We start from the raw sequence: 12,689 nt of genomic DNA, 5'->3' as shown, positions 1-12,689 counted from the left end.
AGGCAGAATGGCCGGGTGCGGTGGCTCATGCCTGTAATCCCAGCACTTTGGGGGGCCCAGGCGGGCGGATCACCTGAGGTCAGGAGTTCAAGATCAGCCTGGCCAACATGGTGAAACCCCATCTCTACTAAACATACAAAAATTAGCCGAGTGTGGTGGTGGGCATTTGTAATCCCAGTTACTCAGGAGGCTGAGGCAGGAGAATTGCTTGAACCCAGGAGGCAGAGATTGCAGTGAGCCAAGATGGCGCCACTGTACTCCAGCCTGGGCAACACAGAGCGAGACTGTCTCAAACAAACAAACAAACAAACAAACAAAAAAAACAGAACTACTCAAGTTTTTACTTTACAACATGTTTTCTGGACATATGAGAATCAAATTTTCTTAGAAAGTGGTTTAAAATATTATCTATAGTTGGCTTCGTGTTTAATTGGAGAGGGTGTAATTTAGATTGATGTGGAAACCTGTTCCTCCAATTATATGAAAATAGAGGCTTTTTTTTTCATGAACATGTATTATGAAATACTATATAAACTTATAGGACAGTCACATATTCAGCATACGTATACATATTCTATATTTACAAAAGAATTTTAAATGGTTTAATATAACAAACACAATAAGATCATCACATAAAGATAAAAATGTAGGGTACTTTATAATGAAGAAAATAATTATTATTTTACTAATAAGTAAAATCATAATTGATGAAAAACAGCTACTGCAACTAAGACCTAATTTGATTTTGAGTTTCCAAACAGCTATCAGCATTAGATAAGATCCACACGAGTTCATCCTGTCTATCAAGAAAAGGACTTTTCCCTCTCACTCATAGACAAGCCTATGTGTAAGGGATACTAAACATAAACGACAGTGTCTTCAACAATGTTTTACAGAAGATACAGATTTTCATGTGGCAGAGACTGTGAACTGGCAACCCATGGGCCAGATTCAAGCCACAGCTGTCTTTTTTTGACCTTCAGTGTCTATAAAAATTTTTGAATTGTTTATTTAATATTTAAAATATTTAAAACTTCAGATATTTAACATAAGAACTCTAACTTCCACCTTTTATTGAAAAATCAGATTTGAGAACACTGGCCCTACATTTCCAAATGGCAGCAGTTGGCTGGAGCTGACTAATAGCTGCCCCTCCTGCACTATCCAGACCACCCTCGCCACCACTTACGTCATCCACCCCTGTAAACATATGGTGATCTCTTAGAAAAATCCTACTATAAAAGTTATGTGCACAATAAGAAACCATGGGTCTCTGAAGGCCTGTCTGTGGGAGGCCAGAGTGATGGGACACATAGCAGGGGACAGTGCTCAGAGTGGGGTGTCTCTCTCTCTCTCCCTCCCTGCCTGGGCATCAGAACCTCTCAGGGGATCTTTAACAACACGTAGCTAAATTTCAAGGACTTTCAGGACTTTCCAAGAGTCCTCGGCCAATCATTGAGAGAACAGTATTTTTACTGTTTTAAAGTAATATCCTGTTTTTGAACAAAAATCATGTACGCAGGACTTATACTGAGGGGGTGTGTATTAGAGTACCATGGCTTGTGACCTAGCTCATTTGTTGGGCACTCGTTCTAACCAACTGAAAATGTTTTGAAGATCACTCCTGTGTTCATGGAGCCCCACCTTATACAACAGATAAGAGGAAGGCTGCTCTGCCTCAAGAAGGATTACGAAGCCAACCCTGTTTCCACGTCCTGAAGCAAAAACTTGTTCTTGATGAATGAATGGGTCCCGTGTCACCATGCCCATCACTCTTCAAAGGCAGTTGACTCTAATGGCTCTGCCAAGAGCCAGAGCGCAATCACTGGCCAAGGAGCTCCCTGGAAAGTTCCTGAAGGGCATGCATTCTATGTTGTTGACTATAGAAAAATCCATAGATTTAGTAGTCTGGCATGCAGTTGGCAAAGCAGACATCTGTTACCAAAATGAAAGTGACAGGAAATAGAGGGCCAGTCCATGGAAAGCAGATGTAGGAGTAACAAGGGCAGGGACTAAACTTTCCTCAAGAAAAGGCTTTGTGTCTGCTGAACGGCCAAATCAGGGAATGGACTCAAGACTCAGAATTACACACTGTAGGGTGGGTGCTTACAAACTGTGTTTTAAAGCAGGAAACCCCTTTTCTAAACCAAATCTTAGACTCAACTCCAATTCTGTATATAAAACAGCAACAAATGCAGCTGTCTTCGTACTGCACGGTGGGTAAGAAGCCAGGATTCCCATGTACATACACCCATTCGTCCTTCCCATAAATTGGCATCTCCTTGGAATCCTAAGGCTGTATGGAACAGTGTTTAATAAAAACTGCCATAGAGAACAAAAGATACAATGTTGGCCTGGAAATGTGTGAAGTAGGTATTAACACCTTGACCATAACTGATACACATGAACTAAAGCCATTGATCAATTTCAATATCTAAATCATTGTTTTGAAACCATTATTGAAATAGACACAACATACCATTAATATACAAATCAATGAACAAAGAGCTAACTCTTCCCTGGCAAAACTCTAGTGATGTAGAAATAATTATATTAGAACCAACCACCTGCTCCTGGGCCCTTTGTAACTCTTAAAATGTGTTTTTGACTTACTTTACAAATCTAAATCTCTGTCTTCTTTAATTCAAATAATTGAGTAATCTGTACCTTTGTCATCTCAAATATTTTGAGAAGAAAAATATATAAATATTTTTTAAAATAATAAACAGCCAAAAATTTCAAATATTAAGCAACTAGTATTTTGTTCTCTATTCCTTAAAAGGGAGAATCAATTCCACATTTTTCAATATCTGAGCTTAAAATTTGGTTTCTCAGATCCTTGATTTCATCATCTTCAGTGGTGGCACAACTCAGGGAGTTTTACAAGGCTTAGTTTACAAATTCAGTGTCCATGACTTGAAGACATCACTATCAGTTCGAAAAGAAAGGGGTAAACAGTAGTACAGCTGGATCCAGGAGAGAGGCTAGATTATTTATGTATCCACAACATTACTTTCTATCCATCAATGGTTTAAAAACAAAAAATAAAGAAGATGTTTTCCCTTTCCAAAGAATAAATACAACTGCACTTCAGGGGAAAAAAGTAACCCAAATTTTCAACCACTTACAAAAGCCTACAATGTTAGACCCCCACGACCATCGAAGCTCATGTGTCTGCTGCACATTCCAAGTAAGCGTATGCCACAGAACCCATACATTCCAACACATTGAGCAAGCACACACATGCCTCTCCGGCTTCCCCAACCCTCGGCCAACCAGGGGGCAATGGGGCTGCAGGCAGGCCCACACGCCAGGCACCACACTGCTAGCCCTTTCCAGCCATCCCCAAGGAAATGCAAAGGAGAAGGAGAAGGAGAGAGGAAGTGGCTGGTGTGAGGCCTTAGAGAAAGAAATGCAAAACCTTTTTTGGGGCAGGCCAACCACATACTCAGAGTTTTTAAGTGTCAAAGAAAAGAATACGTCGTGTGAGACTCCCAGTCCTGCTGTCACCGTTGGAATCACTATCTTCCACACACTATCAGTGAGGACCAGTCTTTGCCACGTGCTCTGGAAGTATAGAAAGAAAACGCAGAAGCTGTACACATGGTTTAGTCACCTACGCTTCTATGGTCTCCTCCTTTCTCCTCTCCTCCCTCCTTTTCCCTCCTCCCTTCCTTCTTTCTTAATAATTGAAGAGGCGCAACTGCACTTTTTCAGTGTTAAACTGCTTTTATCATCTACATCTGACTCTCTCAAATAAAGAGGCACAAAACATTTTACTTCAAAATCTTATTCATACAATGATAAAGAAAAACATCCACTGAAATTTCAAAGTATGCATTGTTAAAATCACAAAGATCAGGAGGGACCAAAGTAAAAGGTCTCCATGTAATCCAAAAATACTACATAGCCTATCCTCACATGAGCTTTTTCAAAAACACCTTCTATTTCATGAATTGGTATGAGGTTAACCTGTCCAAAGAATCACCACTCGATTTTTTGTTTCATTTTTCAAAGAGAAAGAGAAGATATAGTATACAAATGTCTTTCCTAGTAATCTTTTAAGCTTTATTAGAGGTTCTTGACTGAGGAAAGTAATTATTTTATCTCATAAATTATATAAAATTACGTTCTTGTCAAAAAGCATGGCGTCTATCTAGAAGAAAACCTCTTATATATCTCATTTCACTGGTAGTATAACTATCTGAAGTCCTATGTTACTAAACAAAAAAATAACAATATGCATGAGATAAAAAAGTAACAGATGCATAAGATACTTAAGTATTGTATCAAAAAGCGCTTTCACTGGCTTTTTCATGTGTCAACGAGGTTTAAAATGTTCTAAAATTAATAAGGTGAACCATTTTCTAAAAAGTAATTTACAAAAATTCCATATTTTCCTTCTCTAAGGCACATTTTAAAAAATACATATAAAAATGAAAGCATGCCAATCTTTGTGCAACATCTGTATCCTAAACAAAAAAACTCAAGTTTTTTTCAGGATTTGAAAAAATATGTATATCTGGGTCAAAAGCATGGAACAGGCCCTCCTCCCACACTGCATACATGTATGTTTTTTGCACTTAACTGTCAACCACAATGATTTTTTTAAAAATACCTCTTTCTCTTTATATAATTATAAATGTTTCTACCACAGGACGACTTCAAGGATGTTCCTTCAAATTAAGACTAACACTTTTAATTCTTTTCAATTACATTAAATTAAAAATACACAGAACGTCAGCTCCTAATCTTTCTCAGCATAGGTTTTATATATGGAAATTTTGTCTCTTATTCCAAGGTAGGAATAATATAAAAAGTTACTCTATAGCCTGTGTATATATTATCACAACTTTCTACTTCATTGCTAAGGTTCTGTTGCATATTCAAATGAGATGGACAGCAAGGGTAAGGTAGTCACTGCCTTCTGAAGTTTTGGTCAGGAGAAAGGAGTTATTTTAGAGTTTGAAGCTTTGGAGCCCTTTGTGTAAGAAGGATAAAAATGGATCTCTTCAGGCTGTGGGGAGGATAAAACAGGAAGCCTAGTCCAGTGCCTAGCACATAGCACCCACCCAGTATTAGTTACCTCTCTTCCTCTCCCCCATCTCCTGAGTTAAAATTCCATAGAAAATGCCATACCCCACTCTGGACTGCATTAACTTGAAGAAGTGCATGGGGAGTTGGAAATAACCTTCTTTCACCTATTTTTTTTCCTTGATAATTCCTCCCTCCCTCCCACCACCACCATAAACAGTCCACAAGAGTTAAAGGAAACGAAGATAAATGCAGGAAAAGTTTACAGTTGAGGGGAAATGAACTGTAATTCACATGCTTTGTTATTTAGCATATGTTTTTGAGCGACTGTAAAATTAATAAAGAACTCTGAGAACTTTATGGATACTATCCCTATTAACACTCACCCCATACTCAAAGGAGAGGCCCAAGGCCTTATTCAGTACAGAAAGTGACGTAGAGAGAGATACCACCTCTGGGAAAGACCTGGCAGTTCCTACCAGGGAAACACGTAAACCACAACACAGGCCTGACCTCTGCAACAGGCTGTCTGAACCCCGTGAAGAATCTACCCAGGAGATTCCTTGAGCTAGACTTTCATTTACCACATGGCACATAGTCTTGACCCGGGTGACGGTTCGCTGTCTAATCTGTGTGGCTCAGATGTTGAAAGAAATGTTTGTCTTATGTCAGGAATGCAACTGCTGAAAAAAGCAAAGTAAAAACAACAACAACAACCCCACAACCTGCTTAGGTATACTCCCCACTTCTGTCCTTGGGCAACACAGAGATGGGAAGAGGTGCAATGCTACTTTTAAAATTACCTCTGTTTCTAATTATTTTTTTCTAAAAATTACAGCAAAGTACAGATCACTGAGACTGTTGTAGGATTATTGCAAAGGTTCAATTCACAAATGTCTTTTCATATATTTCTACTACTCTTGAACAGCACTCTTTGAACTTTGTAACACATTCAGCTGACTTTTTAAATTTAAAACGTTAAACGGAGAGGAAGTACAGTGGAGTGAGACTCAGGAACCTCAGAAGACCTGGGTTCTAGCCCTACTACTTAATTAACAGTCATGTGGCCTTAAGCAAATTATTAAGCTTCTCTGAGACTGAGTTTCCTCATCCAAAAAAAAGAGATAATAACAATTGTCCTATTTTTCACAAAATTATTATTTGGAATAAATGAAATTATGTGTCAAAGAGGCTGGAACAGCATCAGTACTGTATGAATATAAGATGCAGGCACAAAAAATATTCCTCCCTGAGATAATACTACTAGTATTGTTTAAATATCAATACATGAAATCATCAACCTTTCTGATCACATTTAAAACAAAAATTTAAAAATTCAAGCTTCCCACTAAGGCAAATCCTTACTTTGAGACACATTAATTGTATGACAATAAGAAAAACTGAAAATACAATTCTTTTTGCAATGTTCCCATACAACATTTTCTGGTCATTACATGCAATATTTTTATGATATGGGTAAATAAGAGAAAGCGCAAAACATGCATCAAAACTCTTAATTTTCATTTATCAGACTTATTAAAATATCTGCTTTATTTATGAAATGTCCTTGACACTAAACAGAATGGGAAAATCCTTACTGAGTGTTCACATTTTAAGAAATAAAGTGTAGAACACATAAATAATGAAGAATAAACAAAATGTATCTCAAAAATACAGACGTTATTTAGTGAAAAGCAGAGGCTTAGGGAGGAGACATAACTATCAAATGATGGAATAGGGCTAGTTTTTGGGCTTGAATGCCTCCTATTAATGCAAAAGCATCCATTTTCACTGTTGTACTTATTCTATCTCAATCATCAAACTCTAAACCAAATTAAAGAAATAATTACTGTATTCCTTCTTCTCTTTGGCAGCCAAGCAATGGAATCTGAAGTTTTCTACAGAAGAAAATAATTTTTCTTCACTATTTTATGGAGAGACCAGACTAAAATCCATGATCAAAACAGGAAAAGTAAAACCTTAAAAATAATGCTCTGAGCACTCTGCAATTTTGCTGCCTAAAATAGAACCCATAGAGTCCATGCCACCAAATGAAAATTATAAGTTTGTAAGCATGAAGTCAAATTATAAAGTAAAAGATTTAAAATGTTTTAATGGTGATGATAAATGGGAGGAAAGACTTATCTTCGTTGGTAGGTGTTTGCTGTTTATTTGCTATTATTTCTTCAATGATACTGCTTTTGAATGAATACCCAAAATAATTTGAACTTGAATTTGAATATAAGAAGGATAAAACTTTACTAATAAATTCTGGAGGCATGTTTTGTTAAACAGAACACTCCCATCTCTCAATTTAAGAAGTTAATCATAGCTTTTGAGAGATAATGCTTTGACTGAAAGTTTTAGAGCATAAACTCTAAAAATTAGCTTAGCCAAGCCCACTAGTTTATAACACTGAAAAGAACACTGAAGATACTTTTGTGATGTTTAAATATGATTTTTTAAAATATATTTTGAAATGTATTATTCAGCATTTTTAGGTCTCCAAAGAAACTATTTCAATGTAACACTTCTTCTAATGAAGGTTACTCACTGAGAGCACTTGTGTTATGCAAAATACCATATTGCTTTTCAAAGTATAGAATTTCTAAACGAAAGTGCATACTCAAATCTTGAATTTTCTGGCACTTAAAAAATGGCTTACAAAATCATCAAAGCCTTCACAAAATCATTTGTGACAGGGGACAGCCAAGTGAAAAGGAAGGAGGGCAGATGCTGCACGGATGGTCCTTTCAGTAGCATGCTCACTGTAAAAGCTATTCCAGGTACCTATGACTTGGCTTTCACAACAAGGTTAACCACCTGCGAGAGTTATCCATCACTCAAGGCAAATATCACTGCACTTGATTCCCTTTGCCACAGGTTTCAATCACCAAGCAACTTTCTTGAGCCTTCTCAGGACTGCATTCCAGAGCAACTGTTGTTCAATTAAAGATCTCCTGCTCCCTCTTGATACCATCTACCTGAAACTGTCCCCCACAAAAAACATATACACACACTTGCACATACACTGCTGAAACAGAGAGAGGAAACATTTAGCTCAAATAATGTCCTCTAACAATTCTGACCAATTGCTCATCTACTTTTGAGGGTTTCACAGAGGACTTGGAAGAGTGATTCAGCTACAGACAGCAAATATTTAGAAAAGCTTGACAGTATCAAATATATAAACAGTTCCTGTAGAAATCTGGTTTTCATAGCTTTTTTGACTTTTAATAAATGTGCCTAAGTCACTATCCTTTTATGCATAATTCAAAATCATTTACATTTCCCCAGCACAGTACTTGAAAATCTGGAGCAACCTCCACACATTAAAAAAACACAAAAACCACGTGTTTACTCAAAATAATAGTGAAATGACAATTTTGATATGCAATTTGTTCTAAATCTTCTTTTAAAAATATTTTTAAAGTTAAATGCTTTTCTCTTAAAGAAAACATATTGTATTTTAGATCATCAAGTATAAAAGGCTTTGTACAAATATGACTAATATCCTCTCATCTTCTCTCTACCAAAGGATAATCTCAGGTTAACACAATAAAAAACAAAATGTAGACCATCTCTTACTGGTCATCTTACACCTTGCCATAAGTATAAGGAAACATACAAAAAGCACTATTTGGCAGCTGTACTACATATCACAAATCACCCTTTGGAATTAATGTTTAGGTGTTCAGCCATTAAATAGTTTTATAAATTGTTATATTACGATTTAAAATTTTTATGTATTTGGTGAATTGAAAAAAATCAAGCAAACCATAAAATCTATTTGATGTATAAATCTCATTGGTTTCTAACATTTAATTAAATGATGTAAAAGCATCAAATAACCAGTCTTTTAAAAATGTAAACTAGAATTTTTAACCAATGTCATCAAATTCATTTTTTCCTGTATTGCTTCTATTTTAACTCTAATACTTATCTCTTCGAGGTCACACTGATGTGCAACTCTCTATGGTATTACCTAGCACTATGTGAAAAAATTACTAACAATATTTTTTTTCTAGGAAACTAAAAGTTTAACTCCAAAGCCGAATCAAAAGTAATCTCACGGTTTAATATCATATATTCTGTGTTAATATATGTTATATCTACACATGGAATCTATGTAAGCAAATGCAGGTATTAATTTCTAAGTCAACAAATTCTTAAAATAGGAAGGTACCACACAATTTTAACCTAATAAAAGTCATTTCTGTTTCTAGAAAACTAAAAATTGATGCAGCAAAAGACTTCACTGCAGGGAGGGCCTGAGATTTGGTATTTAATTCAACGATACACAATGTAGTACATACAAGCAAAATACAATTGAGATACTGTTTTCTTTAACATTCCTATAGGAGACCAAATTCATTTGCATTGGAGTGAACACAATTACTGATTTTTAACTCATGAAAGACAAATTCATAGCTTTTTCCTACACTATCTCATAGTATTCACACCATCTCAGTGAAAGAATGTCTAGAACCACTTAGTTACTTCCTAGAGGTGGGCAGCAATTGCATTTTTCAAAGTTTTGTTTCTCACAGAATCATTCAACTTTAGGTACAAAAGCACATTCAAGTTAGCATGTTCAAAACAAGGCATGCAATATGTGTGTATGTGTGTGTGTATATATATATATACATATATACACATAATTTTTAAGTTAACCTTCATCAACACCAAAAATGAAATTTCTGTCAAGGAAGTTTCCAAAACTTTTAACGGCATTTTAAAGCTTACCAGCTTTTTCCTCTTTAATAAACATTTGACCATATGTACTACCAAGAAATACTGATAGAGAAAAAAGATTCAAACATTTTTATTCAACACAGCCTGAAACCAACAAAGAGAAATAAATGCTTTATGTGTGGTTGACATTAGAATAATTTGCATTTAATAAGAATGAAACATATGTTGTAAAAAGAAAAGAGTTTTCTATTTCTAAGTGACCTAAGAAAATAATGGTATCTAGTCTACTATGCTATTATAAAATGATGCCAGAATATTTAACAAAAGATACAATTGGTAAGCAAATGACATGCTAATAATTTCATAAGATAAAAACATCTCCTCCCAAACTATCATTAACTTTAAAACATCTATGAGATATAGATATTAAAACTAAATCTTGAGAAATCAAAGAAATCACTACAATACAAAGAAAATGCACTCAATTGTTGAATGACTTTTAAGTAAGCAAGCAATGAGGATGAACTGTTTTCTTCCCATTTTCACTTCAACTAACACAAAAACCACATATAGAATTGACTTAACACTGCCAAATTTACTTCTAACTTGTTAATATTCATAGAAATGCAACACCAGAACACCAAAATAGTCTCCATATAACATAAAAGCTTTGGTTTCAAATGTCACAGTACCCTGGGTTTAGAAAGCCACCAAAGTGGTAGTGTCCAGGACATGAGAACATACAGCTGCTTCATCACTGAAGTCTGATCTCAGTACACAATACCAGTCATTAGCTATCTCTCCCTTAGCCTGCAGTACAAGTAGCTAATTTCTGCATTTAAACTAATAAAGGAAAGGAAAAAAGATTAAAACCATCCAATCAGAAATGATGCAACTCCTCTACAGCAGCAGCTTATGCATACATTTGGAATGTTAAACATTTTGAGTGTAGTGAATCATACACAGCGCATTTTAATCTACCTCCTGGGTATTTCACATCGCCCACATGTTCAAAGAAATCATCAATTATTAGGGCTGTATAAATCCTAGAATGCTCTTTATTTAATTTATACTAAAAACTGGGGACATGCCTTTAATTCTGAACTCTTAAACAGAATAAGATTACTTAAATGACACTCTGGCTAACAGCAAATAATCTTCGTTTTGAAAGAAAAAAGATAAAAAGTAGTACATTTGTGAGAAGTTTTAGGAGCTGTTAATAACTTTAGATAAACCAGTATTTCACGTATACTACAAAATTAAATGCACACTGCAACATGAAATGAGACACCAACAAAGATAAAATTCTAGTGATTTTTTTTTTTTTTTTTTTTTTTTTACTAATTATAACCCCCAAAAGTATTCACGACCACAAACAGCCAACAGAATTAAACATTCACAGAAACATACTGTATCAAATATTTGGGGCAGTTATTTCACTGTTCAATATATTCATTCTGCAAATTTTCAAGTGTTATGAGATAGTAATTTATATTTGCAGTAAATAATATATCAGAAAGCTTCAACTTGGACTTCTCAAGCAAAAAATATTACTTTAAAGAAAAGTATACAAATTTAGAATACCTTATTGAAAACCAGTTGGTTACATATTACATCTTTCCCAATAGAGGAAAGAACTAGCTTAATATTACACATGAAACCACAAATCATAACTCACCTTTTTAAAAAAAAAAAAAAAAAAACAGGATTTAAGTAATTTTCTCATATGCCACAGAGGTCATTAGCAAACAGTTATTCTGTTGCTTACTTAAAACATATCTGGAAATGTGGCACACAATTTTTTAAAATCCCTTCAACAACACATCTAAGTATTTATAAAATGAGGGTAGTTTGTTTTAAAATCTACTCAATCCTGGCAAAAATCAGGTGGTTACACTGTTAACTGATAAACTGTAAAGGTAGTAATCAAAAACTTCACTGAACAGCTCCAGTCCAGCTACCTAATGACTAATGGTGAAGAAATGTATGTGAACGGGATATAAACTAAGTTTCGACACACAGCAGAAGAAAAAAATTTAGAATGAGTAATAAAGGGCCCAAATTTAAAGTCCACAATAAACTTTAAACAAAGATGTTTTCTCATTCTCTTCTCATGTTAGCAAATCACTGTGGAGAAATCCAAACTCCACAAAACTTGTTACTCCGTCATTAACAACAGTGCACTTAAATATAACTATAGATTTCACAAGGGTATTTATTTTAGCCGCAAACATTTCTTACAAGCAACAACAACAAAATGCTCAGAAGCTATACTCAGTAGTCTCAGTGACTGAAAAAGTCCGGCTTTTAACTGCCATCCAATCCAAACAACTCACTTCTTTAGAAAGCTATGCAAAATATTGACCCCTTACTGAATTATTTTACTATTCAACATTAAACTATCTAAAAGAGAAAAGTAATTAATCGCTAAGTTTAGTTAAGCAATTTAGCTGACATAGTAAATATTTACTCTTCGCATCTCACAGGAAGTCTTGACAAGCATTTGCTGCTATTCTGCTGGGGGTAGGGGCGGGAGATGGGGGTGGGAGGCAATTTTTGATAAACAAGTTACAGGGTCCCAGCGAACTGAACATAGCTAGTGTTCGCCACCCCGACCCCCAATTAGGCACCAGATATTTTCCAAGAACAGTAAACACCTTATATAATGAAAGTAAAAAAAAAAAAGTAGCTTTCTAAACTATGCATCTCCACTAACGAAACAAACAAAAGCCCCTTTAAAAACTACCAAAAGCACGTTTTTTAAAGCTGTGTGTACGTTTTTTACTTATACGTAAGGCCAATCGTTAGTGTAGATGCATAGTTTAGAAAGCTACTAAGCAAAGTATATTTACCTTAGCTTTTTAGAGACTGAGTAATCAACTTCCATGATTTTCCCATGCAATTCCACTTTACCTTTAAAACAGAAATTACAGCACTCAGAACCTTGCTTAGATCAAGCC

At 35.2% G+C, this 12,689-nt stretch overlaps 1 protein-coding gene across 4 annotated transcripts in view; it reads right to left on the bottom strand.

The window, feature by feature from the left end:
• The window catches only part of IGF2BP2 (insulin like growth factor 2 mRNA binding protein 2), a 182,819-nt gene that overhangs the window by 168,288 nt on the left and 1,842 nt on the right, over nt 1-12,689 (bottom strand). For 3 of the 4 annotated variants that reach the window (XM_023187466.3, XM_023187464.3, XM_023187465.3), the window contains exon 2: nt 12,582-12,642. The exons of the other annotated variant lie outside the window; for it this stretch is intronic. In XM_023187466.3, coding sequence (XP_023043234.1) covers nt 12,582-12,642 — 61 coding nt within the window. The remainder of the gene's footprint in view (nt 1-12,581; nt 12,643-12,689) is intronic. 4 annotated transcript variants of the gene reach the window in all.

The sequence above is a fragment of the Piliocolobus tephrosceles genome, chromosome 2 (genome assembly GCF_002776525.5).
Source record: "Piliocolobus tephrosceles isolate RC106 chromosome 2, ASM277652v3, whole genome shotgun sequence".
NCBI lineage: Eukaryota > Metazoa > Chordata > Mammalia > Primates > Cercopithecidae > Piliocolobus > Piliocolobus tephrosceles.
The sequence above is the reverse complement of the archived record's forward strand: the minus strand, read 5'-3'. Positions and strand labels throughout refer to the sequence as shown.